This window comes from Notolabrus celidotus, chromosome 1 (genome assembly GCF_009762535.1).
Source record: "Notolabrus celidotus isolate fNotCel1 chromosome 1, fNotCel1.pri, whole genome shotgun sequence".
In the NCBI taxonomy this organism is placed as follows: Eukaryota; Metazoa; Chordata; class Actinopteri; order Labriformes; family Labridae; genus Notolabrus; species Notolabrus celidotus.
The window spans coordinates 14,427,799-14,450,846 of record NC_048272.1 but is presented as its reverse complement, the minus strand read 5'-3'; the positions used below and the strand labels follow the sequence as shown (position 1 = coordinate 14,450,846).

The 23,048-nt window shown below is 40.5% G+C and overlaps 1 protein-coding gene across 1 annotated transcript in view; it reads left to right on the top strand.

The window, feature by feature from the left end:
- snta1 (syntrophin, alpha 1) overlaps window positions 1–22,688 on the top strand; it is a 52,157-nt gene extending 29,469 nt beyond the window's left edge. The window contains exons 3-8 of the mRNA XM_034695453.1: window positions 13,149–13,344; window positions 13,605–13,794; window positions 15,367–15,497; window positions 15,897–16,093; window positions 19,421–19,608; window positions 21,238–22,688. Coding sequence (XP_034551344.1) covers window positions 13,149–13,344; window positions 13,605–13,794; window positions 15,367–15,497; window positions 15,897–16,093; window positions 19,421–19,608; window positions 21,238–21,330 — 995 coding nt within the window. The 3' untranslated portion in view covers window positions 21,331–22,688. The remainder of the gene's footprint in view (window positions 1–13,148; window positions 13,345–13,604; window positions 13,795–15,366; window positions 15,498–15,896; window positions 16,094–19,420; window positions 19,609–21,237) is intronic.
- The last annotated feature ends 360 nt before the right edge of the window (window positions 22,689–23,048 follow it).

Sequence of the window (23,048 nt, the reverse complement as noted above, 5' to 3'; positions counted from 1 at the left end):
AGTGAGTTTGTCATCAATAGCTTCAGCTTTGAGTTGTTTCTGGTAAACTTTCTGCAGTTCTGAGATGCCTGTGGAATTAGCATTACAGCACTTGCTGTTGTTTTTGTGCTAATGCTGGCTTTATATTTCTTTAATGACTTTGTCAGACTGACAGCTTTTCAGGAGACTTAAAAGAGTTGTTTTGTTAACATAGAACTTGAGGCCTTTTCCCCCTCTACCTTAGTCCTTGCAGCACATGTATTGCAAATTGAAGTTATGTTATCCTTCTCGAAAACAGTGGAAAAACTCTCCTTTGGACCAAATTCCACCTGATCAATGTCCGCTCCGTCTCTGATCCGTCACTGCACCGGATCTGATAGGATTCTATTCTAGTCAATGTGTTAACTCCCACTGGATCCACTCCGTTGCGTCCCGGCTGATCTGATCCGGCAGGTCGGAGCCCTCCGGATCGTATACGCAATCAGAATCAGAGTCAGAAGCCTTTATTGTCATTGTAGCTACAACGAAATTAATGTTGACACTCAAATCCGATGATGCACTCACTCACTCAAGGACAAAAACAATACACACATTCAATCATTCAATGTGTGTGTTGTTTTTGTCCAAGACTTCTATTTTTTTGTCCAAGACTTCTATGCCAGAGCATGACGCATCAATCTGCACAGAGTAGATGGAGCGGGACAGGAAGTCAGGCACAAAAACCAAATTAAAACGCCTGGTTAATTTTCATAATAAAACACTGTGTTATCACCAGATTGTATTTCACTTAACTACAATAACAAACCATCATGATGAGCGGAGCCAGGCCTGGAGTCAACCGGTCAGAGGTTTTCAGAGGACGATAAAGACAATAAGGATAAAGAGAGGAGGATAATAATTGTTTTGGTAATTACTGCGGGAAAACCTCTGTCACATGACTACAGCTGTCCGGTAGTCCTGCTCCGTGCTACGTTTCGAAAACGCAACCGGTGGGTGTTGACCGACAGGAGAGCACAGAGTTTGACCACAACGGTACCGGAGGCGGACCGGACATGGATCTGGTGGAAGTCCGGTGTTTCTCCTGCGGCAGCTTGTTTTGGCTGAGTATGTTCGTCTTCCCCTGAAGGTAGCACATACCTTTCCCTACTGTGATGGAATGTGTAGGCTTGTTCATTAATAAATGAAAGCAACTATTATCGGTTGTTTTTATTGAATAAAAACTACGGCTGATCATTTATTGGCCCGGTTGATACCATGCATTCTTACTTAAAAACTCAGGATAGGTACAGTAAAGAAAGTCAATTCACACAGATGTATACAAAAAAGAAATACCGTCCACACCACTCATCTCTGTCTGTCAGTTTTGCTGTGGATGCTTCTGTCCTGAACTCTTCTGACTGCACCCTGCTTTGGCACCTCTAACCCCCGTGGACTCATAGCTGGGTTCCTCTTCCTTCAGAGCTGCTGGCCCGTGAGGACATTGTGCTTTGACTCAGCAAGGGCACAGATTAACCCTCAAAATAACACCGCTTTATTAAATCACAACCCTCCCTCGGACTCCACTGTCCCTCGGTGGCGTCAAGTTTGCTTAACAGGCCCCCTCTGAACCCCGCTGTCCTGATCCGGGGCCCCTGATAAATTGGTGGGTCGGCCTTTGTGCCCGCTCTCTCAGTTCATTACAGGCTCAGACTCCACTGAACCATCTCAGTGCATTGTGCAGGATGTGCGTGTTGGAGATGGAGGAAAGGGGGGTTCATGGGGATGGGACACAGTTGGAGCCGTTAGAAGGAAAAAGAGAGGCAGTGCTTGTGAATATGAACACAACTCACTTTTTAAAAATGATTGACGTTGACAGCTATTTAAAAAACTTATGATGTAGACTGCAACCTAAACTTATACCTTAAACCTGGATTTCATAACTGAATACGCAATTCAACACTCACAGACACCCACTAAGTTGTCTATCATTTAATGCATCATTCTAAAGCATGTAATGTAGCTTCAAGGTAATAGCGATGTAAAATGTTTACCGTCACTATCAATAGAAACAAATTGGAAATGAGTTTTATAAAATACACAGCAAGTGATCATTTTGACTCATACCAAGCAAATATACATGAACCTATAAATGGAATAGTCTCTCAGACAGGAAACAAATTTCTCCAGACACAAAATAAGAAAAAAACGAGTTGGAAAGTGAAGTGGAAATGTCTGCAGCTAAACCTCCCCTCACTCTGCTCTTGTCCTCTGCCAGATCCTGTTCAAGTTCCCTTCACTTACACTTTGTTGAATTAGGATAATTAACTCTCCTGACACACTATGCAAAGTAATCAAATCTGCACGTTGGCAGTATGTGAATTAGTTTAAAATTCTGATTGGGTGTGCTCTCTCTCGCTTTCTCTCAGCCTCTCTCACACCATACCTTACACCCCCCGAGGTTGGCATTTACCCATGATTTTAATGAGATGGGCTATAACAACGATGAACTTATCTAATTCATTCAGAGCAGGGGAAATCTTCATCTGATTGACGCTGCCAGAAAGAGACACACATTAATCAGCGAGACACAGGAGACACATAAACCGGCACATGAGCTCATACAAATGGCTGAAAGGAGGTGTGATCGTTCACTGTTTTATTAGCACATGTACAAACATGCCTCAAAACAGACCCAAACACTCTGGGGTTTGAAAGTCAGAGCAGAAAACACACATGGACCCTCACTAATACAAAACCTTGAAAGTTGATACTGACAGTGACTTCTTTTCCCATTAAATATCTCTTAAAGTTGCTTATTGGTATATAAATATTAATGTTGATTTGTAATAATTTATGTGTGATACATTCCTTAATATGAACAAGCAGTATAGAAACACCGTATAAGCTACGAATAGTACAGTTTAAAGCACTTGTCAGTAGCCATTACTCCTTCTGTGGACACCTGTAGTGAGTGGCTGCTGTTTAATGAATGGCTGTAGAAGAAATATGTAATCATAGAAGTTAGAGTTGCTGGCAAGTACTGTGGTGCAATGCTTGTGTCTGCTTACAGCTGCATTATGCTGCATTAACCATTTATTTAATGTTAGCAGGAGCACTTAGAATTTTGCTGTCTTGAATAATAAATGCTGCCACTGTATAAAAGATGGGCTACATGGCAGATCTCCAAAAGTGAGGCCAAATATTTGGAGCTCTTCAAATGACTGGCTGCTGTGTAAGCCACAGAGCCAACCTCTGCCAGTACACCAAATTTGGGACATGGGTCAAACTGTAAATCATAGAGTATTTTTCACAAACACGTTTCCTGTTAAAGTTAGTTGTTATGGGGGCAACAGTGGCCTTGCGGTCTAAGCGCGCCCCATAGGCTATTGTCCTTGTCACAGAGGTTACTGGTTCGACTCCGGACTGCGATCATTTGCTGCATGTCTTTCCTGTCTCACTTTAGATGTCCTATCTATAAACTTTCATTAACTTTGAGTGTCTGCTTCAACTGGCACAACAAATTGTTCAAATGTAGACTCTGCTGACCCCAGGGAACTTTGCTGGGTTTATTTTGGCATCACTTTTATACAGTGCAAGGAGTCTGTGTCGCCCATTTTTATACACAGTCAGTGGCGTGATGAACGCATCGAGAATAATGATGAAACTCTATGGAGATTTTTCATGTCTTCCTGTTTTGTTCAACAGCATTGTTGAAAAAAAGGTGAAAGGATGGTGTATATTGTACTTAAATTCATCTGAGGAAGAAGATCACATCTCCAAATTAATTGTTAAATTGCTCTGTAGCTTTCAGATATACAGATTGTAGCATTGACCAAGAAAATAAGAATAAGCTTTAGGCTATTTAGATTTGATATATTTGCAGAGCATACAGTTAAAAAGGAAAATGTATGAATGCTGCTTTATTTTTTTTATTTAGCTCCTCACATGTTCTTGCTAGCATGCACAAAAGCTCCTGTTGAAATTATTAAATGCTTTTGAAACACACTGAAATAATTGATGCCTCTGAACTGGCAAGGTAAAGACCATAAGATTTGAGACTCACCGGGTTTACTCTGTAATTTTTATTCATGCATGTGATTGCTGTCACAAGATGATTTACAGAACACCAAATAAACAACTTTTTTCCAACATTTTCTACGTCAAATTTGATAGATTTGACTGTGAAAGGAAAGCAGCATGACAGTATTGTTTAGAAATCACTATCTACGTATGTACCGAACAAAATCACTGCTTTTTCTGCTGAGGCCCTGAAACTGACACAAACCTACACCATGTAATTTACAACTGGCAGATATATTAAGTAGCTAAAGTAATGGCTCTTTCCCTTTTTACCCCGATTGACCCTGAATTAATGAATAAAAACAGCAAGTCCTCTACAGTCGTTTATGGCTATTTATGATGTTGTTTGGGCTGGAGACATCTTTCCTCGTTGGTGGCGTAACATTGGGACATTCTTCTCCTGACATGGTTTACAGAGCCAACAGCATGCCTCCGAGGTCGCTGACTGGCCAATGACATTCCTGCAGCTCCCACGGTAACCAGCAGCAGCGGAAAGAGGGGCTGGCATTTAGCTTTGGAGCCCTATTGACAAGCCAGTAGTACTTGTGACTAAGAAGCAGGTTAACGCTGGAGAATATCAGCTTTTTGAGTTTTCTGATTACAGTGGGCGATGCATATTCACCATTGACACAGTTAGAAATCTCAACTTTGGTCTTGGCAAATTGGACTGTCTAGGAAGCTGGTGAAGAAATGGCTTTTCAAACAGCGGTTAAGTGAATTGTGTCAAACTGAATTGGCGGAAAACCTCCGGTCAGGATTTGTGAGGTTCAATGTAAAGACTTAAGCGGGAAAAGCTTAGTGGCAGATTCTGCAGAAGAGGCAAAGAAACTCCTCTCACACACACACACACACACACACATTCACACACACACACAGAGTACAAAAGTAGTTTCACTGGCTGCCAGATAAGCTAAAGTAATAACAGTGCCATCTCAGCTAATTTTAGCTCTGTATTGAATGTGCCGCCACTGGTATTCATGGCAACATTTCTGGCTGAGCTTAGCTGTGTGTGTGTGTGTGTGTGTGTTCGCTCTGTGTATCCGTCTCACTCTTTCCTATTCTCTTTTCTTTCTCTCAACTTGTTCGTCCCGTCTCCCTCTTCTCTGTTATTCATCCCTTTCCAGCTCCCCCCTCCAATTCCCATATCCCCCTCTCCTCTCTTTCATTCACCACTCTTGTTGAGCACAATCTCATCCGATTTGTTATGTTGGGGGTCACAGCTAATGCCTGACATTTCTAATCTGGAAAACACCAATGCGATCATTTCCACATCGGTTTTGGGAGAATAGCAAAGCCTCTTTGGAAAGTAAATATCTCCTTTTACCTGCTATGATTGGTGTTTTCCTCAGCTTATTCAGCTCTGCAGCTTGTGCAGCATGAAAACACAGACTTAAACTCAGGCTTACATAACAAAGAGTAATGACTGCTAAGAATAGCACTTGAGATATTACCACCTACAGCTACGCTTACCTTTTCTCTCCTGACTTTCTATGAACAAGAAACTTTTAGCATGCTACCACAAACAAGTCCACTTAGAGAGATCTTGTAATTATTTCCTGTTCCGTGTAGTCGCAAGCTTCAAGAGATATTCAACGACAGCCTCCACTTGAAACAACAATGTAAGCATTTTCATTCCCATGCTCAGTCTTCTGACCTAGCTTGCCATATTGAGATTGATCACATCAATTTTGAATGGCTTGGGTCCAGCAACAAGGAAGCAGTTGGCTACCCGGTGGTTCAAACATCAATGCTTTGGCACAGGAACAAATGGACAGCAGCTCATTTCCATGAAACATTACGTATGCAAGTTGACAGATACTTCAAAGCCGGGCCTGGTACAGATCGGTTGCTCATTGCTTGATACATGGTGACTACACTTCTCCACTTTGTCTAGCTCGTCTACAAACGCACATTTATTCCTTGGTGCATTTAGCTGATTCTGCATATGTAAATAAGGCAAGTAAACAAGTGGAATACTCCAGGGGAAACTTTTATAGAGCGTTTAAATGCATTAGGGTCATATGAGGTGGGTTTGAGTGCAGATAACTTCACACACAAAATAAACTTCTGGCGGGCATAACACAAAGACACTGCTTCCTCAAAATGATGATTTTACACTTAAATCCAACAGGAATACTGGGGCTTGGTGATGGGAGGAGACCTACAGTACAGTACAACACAGAGCTCATTTCTCTGCCTTACTTTGAGGAGGGAAAATATTTTAACATGCAAACAAAATTTCAGCTTCTCAGATGATTTATTCTTGTGCAAGTGCAGCTGATAGATGTAGGCAAGCCAATGTCACAGCCTTGCACTTGCTGTAAATACATGTGACATTAAAGAACCTTGAACCATCTTAAACTTCATGTACCCAAGGGGGATTCTGTCTTTGAGCCAGGTCAAATCATGGAACACATAGAGACAGATCAGACAGGCCCATACAAATAGAGGGTTCAATATATGAATACATAAAGTGACAACAGGGAACTAGGGGTGAGCCCGACTAAGGATTTGCTTAGTCGAATCTGATTCATCAGATTTTGCCCATAGTCGACGAATAGTCGAATGTTTGTTGTTTTTCCTTACTGACTCAAAGTCTGCATGATGGTGACCGCATGACAATATTACGCATAACTATTTACAATTAAGAGACTCGTAGCTTAAAGTAAAAGGGACAACAGAATATTATAAGTATAAAACTTAGATTTTCTAAATCTATATTGCACACAAAAACAGCGAGGTGATGGAGAGAAAACTCATATAAGGCCACCATCCGTTATATTTAAACCGTGTTCACATAGCGGAGACCAGCGCTGCGGAGGGTAGTTTGTCCAACTTAAGGCTAAACATTTGTATAATGTTCAAAATCAAACCTGAACCAACTAAAGGGTTTTTAAATCTCTTAACAGTACCTTTTAAAACAGTCTTTCATTGCGTCTTTGTCCGCTTGAGTCTTTTCAAATTGTACACGAGGAAAACCATCGTGTTTATGGGCAGAAGTGCGCTCCTTGCTTAGTTGACTGTAAATCCTGTCTTTGAGAATATCCTCTCTGATGGCGTGGAGGTGGATGAGATGCTATGGATTGTTTTTGAGGCTCAGACAGCTTTGGGTATCCCTCCTCACTCTTTTGGCCCCGTACAGTTTTTGTGTGGTCCGGTAATCCTTGATCTCACAGCCCTCCTCTTGAAGCTGCTCCTCATCTTCATCACTAGTTTTTAGGAACAACTGAAGTTTTATTTCCTGACATTTTGAGCTGCCATGAACGTAGAAAGATTTAAAGGCCAGCTGAGGTACATCTGATCCACAGGTCCCGCTAAATGGTCCACCTTTAATTACCAGGGGAGATTTAATTACCACTTTAAGGAGATTTAACACTTCAAGAGCTGTTCTCAGAATTACATTAAATAAGTTTATATTTATATAAAAATAGGCTATATGAGACACTATTTTTAAGGGAAACAGGAAAAAAATGTAAAATTAGACATTGAGCACCCCCATGGTTTGAATGGAATGATCCACGTTTTATATGCAAATATTCGACTATGAGATTGGCAGTCGACTAAGGCTTGTTAGAACGAATCGTCGAATATTCGACTATTTGGGGTCACCCCTACAGGGAACATTAGACATTGTTGTTACCATTAACAGCCCCCAGTACTTCCAATGATTCATAGACAGGATCTTTATAACACTTTTACAGTTTGGTGGCCACATGTCTTTGTGCAAAGTGATAAAGCTCCAATTCTCCAAACGTATTATGAAGAGGAAACAAACAAAAAAAACGAAATTTTTAAAAAATATATTCAAAATAAAAGATCTGACTAAGATAAGACTGATTCCCTTCATGATCTCTCTGACCCAGTGGTTAGCACTGTTGCCTCACAGCGATAAGGTTCCTGGTTCGAATCCCTGGTCGGGCAGGTGTGGAGTTTTCATGTTCTCCCCATGCATGGGTTCTATCCATGTACTCCAGTACTCCCCATTTGAATGGGGGAGCAGTCAAACTTTATAAAATAAATACACGTCGTACAAATGTTTCTCACATCAGTATGCTGTGGTGATATGTAGTTAGTGTTTGACTGTTTTGTTTCCATGTCCTCTTTTTCCTGAAAAGTTTCTTTTTCATTAGTTATTAGATTTTAAAAAACGGGGTTTTACTTCCAGGTTTCCTTTGATTCACAGCCGCCGTAGAGTGAAACTTCAAAGGACACACAGCGTCTTATGACGCTACACTGTAGGGCGGAGCTTATTACAGTGGCTTTACAGGCTCTGGCTGCACAATGGCTGCGCCCAGGAGCGGGATTTTTTGGCTTCAGAACCGTACAACAGGAAGAGGCTGAGCAACGCTGTCCATTTTTTTTTTACAGTCTATATGGTCACTCTATATTGCCCGTAGATGTGAGTGTGTGCATGTATGGTTGTCTGTCTCTACATGTTGGCCCTGTGATTGGCTGGCGACCTGTCCAGGGTGTACCCTTCCTTGAGCCCAATGACTGCTCATAAAGATAATTGATAGATGGGCTTCTGGTTTGTCTCAGCCTTCAGTGTCTCACACAAATGCTGATGAACGTTCAACTGACTGGATGTAAAAGGCAGGGGAGCAGCTACTCTGAAAGACCAACTTATTACTTTAACTCTACCATAATGTTTCTTTATGTTATCAGCATCCGTACTGTTCAGGCCATTTCACACAACAGACACTACCTTGAGCTTCTACACTGAAAAACTCAAAACTTACAGAGTGTATTTGTCTCAACACTGGTCAAAATATTTTCTTATACTGAATAGAAACCACATTGAGCTTATAGGTCAAGTTATAAACCTTACTTCAAGTTATAACAAGCCAAAAGCATCAAACCAGCACATTTTCTTGATAAAAATCCTAAAATAAGTGCTATATCTTGTTTCAAGAATTGTACTTATTATAATCAATGATGTCCTTAGTTTGGGATTTTTCCCTGTGTTACATGCCTTGTTTCCTCCCTGTCTGTTCCCTGTATTAGTTGTCCCTTTGTCTTCCTTGTGTTATTGTGTTTCTTGTTTTGTGTTGTATTCCTTTGTGTATTTTCTCGTGTTTCATTGTCTAGTCTATAATGTTTCCTGTTTTATTTTGCAGTTCCTGATCCCTGTGTTTCTAGTTTAGTTTTACTTCCTGTCCTGGTGTGTTTTCTTGCCTTTTTTGCTAACCTGATAAGTTTCACCTGTGTCCACACCTGTGTTAATTACTCTGTATTTAGTTTCTCTGTTTCCTCTGTCCTGTGCTGGATCAGCACGTCTCCTTGTCTTCTCAGTGTGTTCATTTAGTTATCAGACATTTGATAAGTACGTTTTTGTTTGTTCTTTTATTATCATATTTTATCCTGCACATGGGTCTTCCTCCATTTTCTCCCAATGTGACAGTATATGGGCAAAAGAACGTAGCCAAAAAGCGTCCTTAGTTGAATCTTTGGCTTATCAACACACTGACTCGTATCACCTACCATGAAATTATTCTAGGTGCAAAACAAGTTAGGTTATAAATTTGTATAAAGGGTAAATCGTTGATGAACTGTGTGGACTTTTCTGTCAATGAATGAGTCAAAAAGTCAAAAATCAAGACTGAATCAGAAAAGAAGTTTGCTCTGTACACACATTATGTTCATTCATATTTGCATGTTGGCAGTTTCAGAGCAGTTGTTTGTGTTGAATCCAGACTGTGTGTGTGTTTGTGCTGTAAATGTTTGTCCCAGGAAACCACTCTGTTGGACCGTACATGAAAAGGATGCAGTAAAACCAGCAAGAGAGGGAGTGACTGAGTGATAAAGGGAGGGAGATAACGGCAGACTCAAAAATCATGACCCAAAGAGGAAGAAAAGTCATATTTTGAGAAGAACCTTAGAAGGAGAAAAGCTTTCAGTAATGGGATGTTGAGAAAATCCACTTCAACAACCAAACTGAAAAATGACCTTCATCAGGGTAGAGGGAGAGATCTGGTTTACATGAAGTTTTGAGAAATGAAGAAGCCTTGAGGTGCAGACGGTGAACGTACTGCTGACTCAGAGAAGCTACTGTATGTTTATAGTTCTCAGGATTAAGGTCATGCCCCTGTAAGGACTAGCTCTGTAATCCCTAAATGCTCCACTGGTTTTAAAAGGTTTGCATCATGTTTGAGAGGGGAGCATTTATTTTCATAAACTGTTGAAGTGCTGCTTTCAACATGTGCTTTCTCAAGATAACGTAACACTTCTGCAACATGTTGAGTGAATGAAAGAACTTTGCAATTCAAGATAGCAAACATTCTCCAACATGACATCTCTGGAACCAAACATGGAGGAAGTCCGTGTCATGGTTGAATTAATTTCAAAGTTTCAGATTAGACAAAAAAAAATCACATTAAAGCTAAATTAAATGCACAGCTTTTAATTATGGCTTGAGATTTTGATAACTTTGTTCCCATAGTTAGCGAGTGAACGCTCTCTGACCTTGTATCTCCTCTCCCGTCAAAGGCCAGTCATGGATGATGTAAATCTGCACCAGTTGAGTCTTTTTAACAGCCAACACAACCCCTTTAAACAGCTGTGTGAGAAGCTAAAATTCACAGTAAACAAACAGGGCCACAGAGTAAATGTCTGAAAGTAGTGGGTAGGTGTGTTCGGGTGGCTCAGACTTCTTCCTCAAAGACATTTCCAAACTTACCCTTGTTTTGACCCTCTCTTTAATCACCGAGTCTCTGCTACCTGCTACCTCCTGATAGAAGAGAGGACCACATACACATCTGATTTAGTAAGCTGTTTGTAGTGCAATAAAACCATAAAAGGAAAGGACCCGCTTCACAGTCAGAGATATGATGTACTTGATGTTTTAACAAAATAACCGTATGGCTGCCTGCCTGCCGGACTGGCGAGCACGAAGCTCTATTTTTGGGGTCAGTGGAAGCCCCCCTCTCTTACTCCTGTTGTCGTGTCGTCTGTGACTCTTCAGCTCGCCCTCTGGCTACACGCCTCTTGTACTGTGCTAGAAGAGCACTTCACACATCCCCAGTGAAACCAGAGCCCTGCCTTCAGCCTTCGGCCTCATGCCTTGCCATGTCCTCTGGGCTATTTTTACTCCAAGCTGTGGCTACTTCTGCCAAAGTCAGACCACAGCCTGCTGGACTGGAGCTGAGGCCATGTGTGTGACTCTGTGTGTGTGTGTGTGTGTGTGTGTACTAAATGCAGATGTGTAAGTAGGTGTGTGAGTTGAAAAACAGTGCATTTAAAAGAGGACGTAGGCAGAATGAAACCGGGAGAAGTGCCAAAGTGTTGGCACAAATTAATTTATAACACTAGATCAGACAAACATTTCATTATTTGGTCGGAACAATGATCTGCCAGCCCGGTTTGAATCCATCCTGGAAGCTTGAGTCTCCATATCTCTCTCTCTCCTTTCCCGTCCTCTGCCTCTTATGTTACTGTCTAATAAAAAATTAAATCTGTGGTGCAGTCACAAATAATTCTATGTGGAACTCTTCTAGTTATGAGAAGTAAAATTCAAAGCTGTGTTTTTGAAGGAGTTGTAGTGTAAACTATGGTGCCAGGTTTTCAACCAGAGTTGTTTTAGATTATTTTGATATTCAAGAGGGTGAAAAAAGAACAATATTTGAAACTTAAGTGCCACCAATTTAGTAAAAATGAAGATTATTTTTGTAACTTTCCAAGAAGAGCAGCAAGAATCTGTAATTGTTGCTTTACCGTGTCTCATTGAAGACCTCAAATTCTACTTGTGTAACACTTTTTGAAGCACATTTAGAACATGGAAACAGAAAAAGTCCAACTTGATTCAAAGTGCGATCCTGCTCGAACACTCATACAGCAGTTTGGTGCTCTTAACCCCCTCTCTCCTGTAATTACAGATACTGCTTTTGTGAATCATTCAGAGTACAGAACATTAAATAATTGTGATCTCATTCCCCGAAATGTCTCGTACCATTATAACAACACAAGTACTACATTTGACTGATTATGATTACTCGCAGCAATGAACCAAATAGTCAATGTTTCAGTTCATGTCCAAAGATTTAATGAGTGAGCTACAATAAATACAAAAAAAGTGAGTACATTATGGAAATACAAAATCAAAAAAAAAACTTTGACACAAGTTTTAATTAGTTGTATACAATTTAAACTATGCACATGTCTTGTACATAGTGAAAAAAAAATATCATCAAAATGTGTGGCATCAGCTGGAATTCTAATCCCCTACTTCTCTTCACTAGATCACAAAAATTAGCTATAAGCCTGATTATATATCAGTGTTTTCCATAGAATGACGCTACACCACTCACATGCAGGGGGAGGGGTTAATTCAAAATACCAATAACAGTACCCTTTCTGTTACTTTGCAGCATTTATCAAGTTACAGAAGCAAGGAAAAACCCCTTCAACAGGCAGACTCCTCGAGCAGAACCAGACTCATGTTAAACAGACATCTGCCTCAACCAACTTTGATTTCTGACTCTGAATCAAAATAAGTGATCTGCATGTGTACGAGGTGTTTTAATAATAATAATAATAATTTTGGATCAATCTAAAATGAATGATGCTAATAGTGCAGCGTGACATCAGGCATGACGGACTTCTTTCTCTCTCTTTCTTTCTCTCTCATCACCTCAGAGCATTTGTCAGAGGTTGCAGGTCATCAGAAAGCCATGATGCTGGATGGTTATCATTCAGATATTTAAAGTAATGTGAAAATGGTCAGCCTTATACTTAAATGATTGAAAATGTATTGCAGCAGCCTGCAGAGGTATCATCTCTGTGTGGGACATACTGAAGTACTTCAGTGAATCTCACTGTCTGGGTTTACTTGTTGAGGAGGATTTGCCTCTGTTGCCTTTGTGAGGGAACTTTTCTCTTGCACGATAAGCTCTGTATGATAGCTGAGAAATCTTTGGTGACAGGAGTTTTTAGCAGATTCTCTTTAAAGCTGTTCTCTAGTGCTGCTACAGTTTCCAACTCCTCTGTGAAGCTGAAGGCTTCATCCTAAAATCCAAAATTCCCTTTCTCCTCCTCCTCTGTCTCTCTTACTTCTTCTGCCTGTCCTCTTTATCTCATTTCCTCTCCCTCTCACACACTTTCTCGTTCTGCTTCAGTGAAATACATCAAGGAGATGTCAGCCTTCTTTAAGAGCTCGGGGTCCCCTGGTGCCGGCCTCCCATGGGAGTCTCCACCCTCCACACCCCAGAGGGGCGCTGAGCTCTCGCCTGCTGACATGAAGGAGCCCCGCAGCATCCCACTGAAGATGTGCCAGGTGACACGAAAACAGTGCCCTCCGGACACAGAAAACAGGTACCTCTGTCTTCCAACAGTTCAGCTTTGTGTTGTTTGATAAGTTTGACTGAAAATCAGAAACCTTAGAATAAAAACGGCTTACAGAGAATAATGTAAAAGAGACTTCTTACACCTTCTCGTTCACATATTCTCTTTGTTAGTATCAGAAACTTCCTCTCCACCCTCCAGCTTTTCTCTTTTTGCCATTTGTCTTTCATTTCTCTAACTGCCCCTCTTTTTCTTCTCTCTCTCTCTCTCCCTCTCATCTCCTCTGCCAGGTATTTCGAGGTGATTTCATCCAACAGAAAGAACTCTGTGTTCCTGCGGGCAAAAGATCCAGCCATGGCCCAGTCCTGGTACAACGCCATCCAGGCGGGCTCTGCCAACCTTTTACCGCGAGTGAAGGAGGAGTTGAAGAGCATGCAGCCAGGCATGGAGGTCAAACATCTGGGCTGGATTACAGAGCAGGTATGTAGGACAAACCGAGAAAACATTTGCGCTGTTTCGTTTACGTCTGAACTATGTAGACATGTTTGTCCATGTTCTTTTCAACCCTGAAGTACTAAAGGCACATGCAAGAACAGAGGTTCAAGAGCGTGTAATTGGTCATACTCGTGACCATACTCGTACGTTGCATAGAAGATGGAGATGTACCCTCCATGTTTGTCAGCCTTTTATTCCACAACAGTGCTGCAACAGCAATGCCCTTTATGGCTGCCTTTGGCTCTCTGTAAGACAAGGCATTAACAGCACACTGGTGAAACAGCCTTTTTACCTGCTTAAGTCAATCATCTTCACACCACTTACACAGGATTTCCACCAGATCCGTGTCCAGTCCGTCTCCGATCCGCTGCGGTCTGGCTCTGTGCTCTCTGGTCCGTCAACACCCACCGGTTGCAAACGCAGCATGTAGCAGGACCGCCGGACAGCTGGAGTCATATGACCAAGGTTTTCCCACGGCAATCATTGAATCAAGGATTCTCCTCCTCCTCTCCTCGTCCATGTTGTCTTTATCAGCCTCTGAAAACCTCTGACTTTATGACTCCAGGCCTAGCTCCGCTCTAAATGACATTTTGTTGTCTTAGTTAAGTTATAAACGATCTAACAATAACAAAGAGTGTTTTATTCTGAAAATTAACCGGATGTTTTCATTTTGTTTTGGTGCCTGACTTCCTGTCCTGCTCCATCTACTCTGTGCTGAATTGATGCGTCGTGCTCTGGCATCCGGAAAAAATAGAAGTCTTGCGTATCTGATCCGTTGCGTTCCGACTTGCTGGATCAGAGACGAAGCCGGAACGCAACGGAGCTGATCCATTGTGGGTTAACAGATTGACTAGAATTGAAACCGATCAGATCCGGTGCCGTGACGGATCGGAGATGGACCGTAGATGGATCTGGTGGAATTTGGCCTTTACAGATAGTTCAAAATGCATTCGCCGGATTGTTAACTCAGTCCCATACCTCCCCTGTTTGTGCATCACTCCACTGACTTCCTGTTGAATTCAGAATTAACTTCAAGATCCTGTTAATCACATACAAGGCACTGCATGATCTTGCTCCCAGTTACATTTCTAAACTCCTCATTCCATATTCCACTCCTCGTCCAGTCAGATCATCTAATCTGGGCCTTCTTTCCATCCCTCGCTCTAACTGCAAAAGAAAAGATGATCGTGAATTAGCTTGTGAAGCTCTTTTTAACCAGGTGTTTTAAAATTGCTGTATAAATACAATTCTACTTACTTAAACATGTAGAGGAAGGATTAGTGAGGATGTACACCTATCGTCACCAAGACTGACACAAACCAAAAAGTTGCTGACTGTAGCTTTAATAATAGAGAGGAGGTGACCTGCCACTTTCAAAATAAAGTCACTGCTTCGGCCCATAAAACTTTCTGAACAGTAAAGCGTTATTCAGAATCAAAGACAGCATCACTCTGTTTTTGATGTCCTTTAAAACATTTTTATATATCTGGTTATCAATAACTTTTGAATGACTCATGATGATTTCTTCATAACTGCTTCTTATGTGCATGTGTGCAGGTGACCCAGGGCCCAGAGAGACCAGTCCTGGCCGTGTTGACCGACAAAGACCTGCTCCTGTATCCATCACTGCCTGAAAGCAAAGAGAGCCTCAGCAGCCCCGTCAAGAGTCACCCGCTCATTGCCACCAGGTCCTCACACAGAAGTGTTTACACTAACGCACACACAGCACTTAATAACAACACACCCCTGCTTTTTTGGAACTTCGCTAGTTTCCATTCTCCACCCTGAGCAGCCCAGTTCTGAGCGAACAGACCTTCCAGTGCGTGTGTTGGCCCAGTCAAAGCACACATGCTCACTCTTTCCATAACTGGAGAGTTGGACATTTTGGCACATCATTTTGGAAAAGATTAGGGAAACCAGAACGTATGAGTCATGTGTTTTTCCTCCACGTCTGACTGTTCTCCTCTCCAACACACCAACATGCACACACCCATTGTTAGCTCCTCTGACACATGCTTTTTCTGTGTCTTTTAATTACCCTCCTTCACATCCTCGCTCTCCTAATGTGTTGTCACTCTCCTCTTCAGACTGGTGCACTCTGGCCCGGGAAAAAGCTCTCCTCTGCTGGACTCTGACCTCTCATTTGGCCTGCGCTCTGGCACCAAACAGGGCGTGGAGACCCACGTCTTCAGGGTGGATTCTGCCAAAGAGCTGTCCACCTGGACTCATCTGCTTGTGGAAGGCTGCCATAATGCTGCTGAGCTCATCAAGGAGGTCACCACGGGTACAGAATTATAGATTTGCTTAAATCACAGTTCTTTTTTTTTCTTCGCTGCTGCAGAGTTCTTCCACCCACAAATACAAACATGTTTCTTAACTAACAGAAATAACTAGGAATTACAAGTTGTAAGGAACATTTGCTGGGAATAATATTTGATCTTCTTCAAGAGTTGCTCGTCCTTGCCCGAGTGAGCAGAGAATGAAACAACCGAGACTCAAGGTTTGCCTCCCACTGAGGTCACCCTTTCAAAAATGAATCATCTCATTGTGCTGCACATTGCTTTGATAAATTCAGTAAAAGTAAAACATGAGAGGCATATCAGTTCTGAAGTGAAGTAAATAAGAATAAATTACATATAAAATGATATTGGTAACATTTCTTCTTTGTATGAGAAATGAGAAAGAACAAAATATGCCTCTTCTTTAACGTCACATTCATGATCCAAGTGTGAAAAAAACAGTGCCCGAAACACAACACTGCTGCTACTCTAAACTTGACTGGCAGTTTTTTTGATACAAAGCGAGTGAGTTAGTATCTATGTGTTTGATGCTATAAACATTTGTCTGTAGTCCTACATTTGTAGTCTTTGCAGCGTCACAAACTCACAGGCTGCGGTCGCTCTGTGACAAATAAGTTTACGCAATTATCTCAAATACTGCTAGGCCAAAAGTCAACATTTGTAATTAATCTCTGAAATCCTCTACATCTAGTCTTCTGCCAAAAAAGTTGAAATCTTGCCTCATTTTCTCTCTCTGTGTGGACATCTCACCACTGGGACAGTTGTCACAAGATTAGTCAGGATTAACTACAATCTACAATGATGTAGTGTCAAAAAATGTTCATTACTTCAGCTGATTTCATGTTACGAACCAAACAAATGGAGTCATTGCATTTAACTTCTTAACACTGAATGTTTCTCCTTTTTTAAAAAATATTTTACTTGAAACTTTTTTTTTAAATATTTTCTTAACACATTCCCCCATTATGTAAAAAAGCACAGAAACAGGAATCTACAGACTACATACATAATGATAAAAGAGGGGACGGTACATGAATGAATAAATAGATACGAAAAATAAATAGGGTGTGACACAGCAAAGATTATTGGTTAGTATACAGAATGAAGGAAAGTTTGCATCTTGGACGTTAAGATAATAATAGCAGCAAAGATTAGGGGTTACACCAGGGGTTCCCAATTTTTTCATCCTGTGACCCACAAAATGTTAGTGACTCACGACCCCCATTATCCCTCGAAGTGATAAAATGTTGCTTTCATATAGCTGGTCTTTAGTCTGAGTTATACTTCTGCGTCTCTCTTACGCAGCAGGGGCTGACGCAGACATGAGCACCACATACTTGTGCGTCGATGTGTCTGGGTCACAATCCTCCACCGAAACGCTTGAGGGCAGTGCGGTCTCTTTGATGGCCGGTCCCGCTACTATCTGTTTACTTTTCCACAGCGATTCAGAGCTTGTTATGTTAATCTACAGCTGATACATGTTACTGTTTATCATACAGACATAATTACAGGGAATAATAGAGAGGAGGAGATGAAATACATGGCCGATGTGCGGCAGATGTACAGGGATCCTGGAATTGCTGTAAATTCGGGACATACAATGCCGCCGAGCGGACCAATCACAGGACTTGCGGTCCACGTTGATTCTACGGGTAGTTACATTTTGGAGGAGGAGCACGTCAGCTACGTGCGTAGGCCTGTGCGTAGCTACAGGAGCTATGCATGGACCTCCAGCGTAGGCTACGCCGTCAATTTGACGCAGAAGTATAAATCAGGCTTTAACCTACCTACATGCACATGTGGCTGTGTTTCCTGTGCTGTTATGAAATAAATTCTGCTACGTATGCTTTTGTTATGGTTAACCCACCCTAACTCTAACCCAAACCTCAAGAGTCATCCAGCAAAAAAGACACAGAGAACTAAGGATAAATGTGTATTTGCAAGGTTTTATTTCAAATTTGATACCTTTTATAATATACTGTATATGTATTCACAGTAATGGACAAAATATGAAATTTTAGATTACTTACCGACCCACCCATTAGTGTCTCGTGACCCCCCATGGGGTCCCGACCCCCACTTTGAGAACCTTGGTTACACAGTTAGAGCTCAACAAACAATGTCAGAAACAGGTTCCACACTTCTCGAAAGCAATTATATGAATTTATGTCTATTAAAGCTAACATCTTAGCAGTAGAAAGCATTTCATTGAGCCATCTCCTGAAACATGGGGACACCGTAGACTTCCAGTAGAGTACTGTTCATTTTTAGCTTCAACCATGCCTGTATTAAGAGTTTGTTTCTGATGGGAAGGAAGATCCCTCATCCTGTCAGAGCAGCCAAATATCGCCAGATTACTACTGGACTGAATGTCCAGATTATATTAACATCTAATGTTTCTGAAATGACCTCACACCTCAACAGAGCATGCAAGTAGAAGTTCTGCTTCTTTTTATTTGGATATAAAACAAACATCTGATTTCCTGCAACCTGCTTTGATCCTGATATTTGGTGTTTGGGATCTGGTGAGAATCAAATAATGGTGGTCATATTTGTTGGCCATCCTCAGTCCTTTCTGTAGAGACAAAAAACTGTATTCTGTTTATTCTGTGTTTGGCGTCACGATATGGTATCTTTCAGCAGACACCAGGCATCATAATAAAAGGACTCTGTTCCACGAAACCAGCAAAATAAGATAAACGTACTGTTCCCTGCATAATATTTTTTTGTAACAGCTTCCTATGAGGGCCATTAGAGGCTTTATTTGCAGTACGAGGTGCATTAAAAGCCCACCTCTGCTCTCAGGAACTCTAAGTCTTATTTTTTTCACTCGAGTGATCCACATTCTACATATTTTTCCTCAAATTTCCCCTGAAAACATAGTCATCCCTGGCAAAACATGCACCAGTTCACATACAGTGCAGCATAGTGATGTTCTGTTGAAAGGTTGCCACCTGCTGGTAACATCAGGTATTGCAGAAAATGTGCAGCCAAAGATCTGAAATGCTCTAATTTTAGTATCAGAATTAGAACGAGTGTCCTATTTCAACAAAGATTTGAGCCTAATCTGTTTCCTTAACAAAGAGCATTATTTTAATCACGTCTTTATTCTTTCACCACACACAGACCGGATTCACCCAATAGTTCTGGGCTTTGTAGAAACACTGTGGAACTGAGCTCACAACAAAATAAGAACATGAGAGAATAGAAGAGTTTTACTTTTGAGTGTAACTTCAGCCAATCCATGCTGATGATTAATTAACAGTCTTTTTTCTTCCTCTATGTAACCCCTTCTTCATCTCTCTCTGCAGCCTGCAGTTGGAATGGGAAGGAGTGCACCCTGGGAGTGCACATCGATGAGGGCTTCACACTCTTCACGGAGGAGATGGGCGTGAGGAAAAGTGTTCTGCTCCAGCAGCCCTTCGAGCGTCTAAGAATGTCCTCAGACGATGGAGTCCGCATGATGTTCCTCGACTTTGGAGGCCCTGAGGCTGAGATTGTAAGTTACTGATTCATCCTTTAGACTTTCTCAGGACTTCGTAATATTAACAGTGCTAAATTATATCCATTATATATCTGAAATCATAGACTACGTGATTCTACATTCTCTGGTCTCTTCATTGGCAGCCTCCATACTTGTCATGGGGATGGTCAGACTGATTTCTCACATTACAATTCTCTGAAGACACACACAGACGGTACCATAAGACTGCTAGACCACACATATGATGTATGTGGTAACGATTCCACTGACACGAGATCTCAGAAACTTGTTTTGCAGCCAGAAACAAACTTCTCTTCTTTTTAATATTCTTGGCTCGGGGCACAGTTGTGTTTACATTCACTGCAATGTTTGGGAGCTGCAATAGTACGCAACATCTGGTTAGTGATGCTTCCCATGTTTGATATCTACGACCCCCCCCCCCCCCCAATAATTGGGGTCGCCAAATCAGGCCTTAAGTTGTCTAGCATGTGGCCAGATTTAGCCATGTGATACCTGAGAATCCTGCTGGATGATGAAGACCGTTACATGTAATAAAAGCCAGCCTCAGAAAAAGTTTGTAATTGCTACTATTCCAACGGTCAATATTCAAGTTGTACGTCAAAACAGACATAAACTTGCAGCAAATTAATAGTTTGAAATATTCTATCAGTATTTAGATATGTCGGCGTAATGATAACCTGTTTATAAGGTGTAGAAATGATCCTTTAGCACTTCAATTGTCTTATTGTTCAACATGTAAATTCTAACTTTTGTCCTCTAAGAGAATTTGCCTCAAAGACCAATTTTCCTAAGAGGACCGTCAAGCATTTCATATCAAATCGTACTATGTAGAGCTGTATTGTGGGGTACAGATCTGTACCATATTGTTTCATGTCATGGTGTCACAACATATAACGTAACGTGGAGTAACTCAACTTTATTTTTATAGCACCATTCGTACATACAAGCATAAATTACTTCACAAAAGAAAAGAGAGATAGAAAACAACAGAAATGGGTAAAATAATAAAAAACGTAATAATAAAAAATACTATAAAAATAAAATACAATCAAATACAATAAAATTAATAAAATAAATACAATAAAATTAATAAAATAAATACAGTAAAATTAATAAAATAAAGGTGAAAAGCAAAATTAAAAATCGGAAAATAGATCAGATAAATACTAGATATAAATAGATAGATAGATAGATAGATAGATAGATAGATAGGTAGATAGGTAGGTAGGTAGGTAGGTAGGTAGGTAGGTAGATAGGTAGATAGATAGATAGATAGATAGATAGATAGATAGATAGATAGATAGATAGATAGATAGATAGATAGAAAAAGATAGATAAATGTTGTTAAAACAATGATTATAAAAATGCAGTCCAGGGCTAAAAATAAATTACTTCAAAGTAAAAGCCAAATTAGAAATTAAGTCCTACGTTTACTTTAACAAAAAACACAGAGAGCTCACCATTTTGATGTCATTTCAAATTGTATCAAATGGTATAAATTCATATCCTATAGCATCGTATCATAAAGTATCCTTTTGTGTCTTCTAGAAATGTATACTATCATTTAGTATCTTATAGTGTCATATCGTTTTATATTGTATCTTTTCTCTCTCTCTCTTTCAGCAACTGGACCTCCACAGTTGCCCCAAGACCATAGTCTTCATCATTCACTCTTTCCTGTCTGCTAAAGTCAAGCGACTGGGCCTCCTGGCATGATAACGGAGAACCATCCAGAGCATCAACGATAGGAATATTCAATAAAACACAGACCAGAGGACTTTGAAACATCAGAGAAACAGACACTGACTAACCCCTTCTTTTCTCTAAACGTACCGTCTCTGATCAAACATCTCCCGGTGATTTTTAGGGGAATGAAGACTACAACGCTGTTGGAACTTTGTTGAACTTGTTAAGATGGTTTATCTTTTTTTTTTTTTACAGATCACCTAAGTCAGCAACCACTTAGGGGATCTGAAATCTGTGAAATCTGTACGGGCAGGTCATGACACTTAATGACAGTGAACTGTGTGAATATGACAGCCTACATCTTAATGTTTCGAAGCTTGAAGTCCCAATCATTTCACGTGTTTGGCCCCATTGTTCAGTTTTGTTTAGTTTGTTTTATGAGTCACAGCAGGCCTTTGTCACAAGCATCCTTTCATCTCTCAATCTTTGTGAACAGTCATAATAAAAGTTATGTCACAGACGTCCTGATTGATGTCGGACAGACGTGGTTTTGATGAAGGCAGCTTCAGTGGAGTGACAGAATGACAGGACTGATCAGTAGTCTGTACTCGGCAGCAGCGACACACTTTTCTTTTTGATGTGGATGCTTCAAATGAATTTACTCTGAATTTTGATGAAGATTACGTAGGCTAACAACCACCAAATTCCAAATCTCATCTATTTTATTCTAGTTACAAACTTTCATTTCAGTCTCTTGTTGTCTCACCCCCAGTGTGCTCATAATCCACTGCCTAACACAAAACATCACGTATTATAAAAGGCTTTTATTTTGAAAAAATGTGCATAACCAACTAAGTAAAAATAGTCTCATTTATCTACCAACAAAGAAAAAAGACATTTTATTCAAATCTGGATTATTTTAGTCAGTTCAAGGATCATAATCATGCATTGATTAAAGATAGTTTGCTTAAAGAGCATCAGTCCAGCTGAGCTTCTCATCCTGTGTGAAGTACTATGTTCATCTCTGACATTAAAAAAAACAGAGCTTCTATCCATACAGTGTTTTTGTCTGTACTCCATAAATCAATCACTACAGAGGACTTTATTAAAAGTTACCAGATGTCAATTTTTCACAATTAGTCTAACATTTATATATTTTAGTTTACCATGTTACCATGTAAAGTTATTCACATCATAAAGTGACTCTCTTCTCTTTCTTTTCTTGTTTTCGGTCATTCGACTGAATCTCCACAGCTTGGGGCCTTCTCTCTGTGTCCGACACTAAACAGACTTGTATTAATATATATTTCAGAACTAAATCATGTTTGCTTTCAAGGAAAAAAAAACCAACAATGTATATTCTTATTTAAACAAAGGTGTGCCTTGCAGGGTTGTTTGTATATAAACATGTAATAAACTTTGTTAACTTTTATTCTTGACTTTTCAAGTGGTTCATTGATTCCACATAAACATCACTCAAGATTATTTCCTTCTAGGGATGGGCCATGATTTTCGAATATTCGAATATTCGTTCACTTTGTAAAAATCACAGAGTTACTCCGAATATTTTCTCATTTTAAAAGTACAAGTTTTCACCACTTTTACCGGTGCTTGGTTGTGATACAGTATTCCTGCCAGACGGTGGCTATAGAGAGTCTTAAGAAGAAGAATGCTAACTGCATTAAATAGCAAAACAAGAAGAAAACATAAGCGACAGTCGCTGCGATTTTCTCTGTTTCTGAATCTCA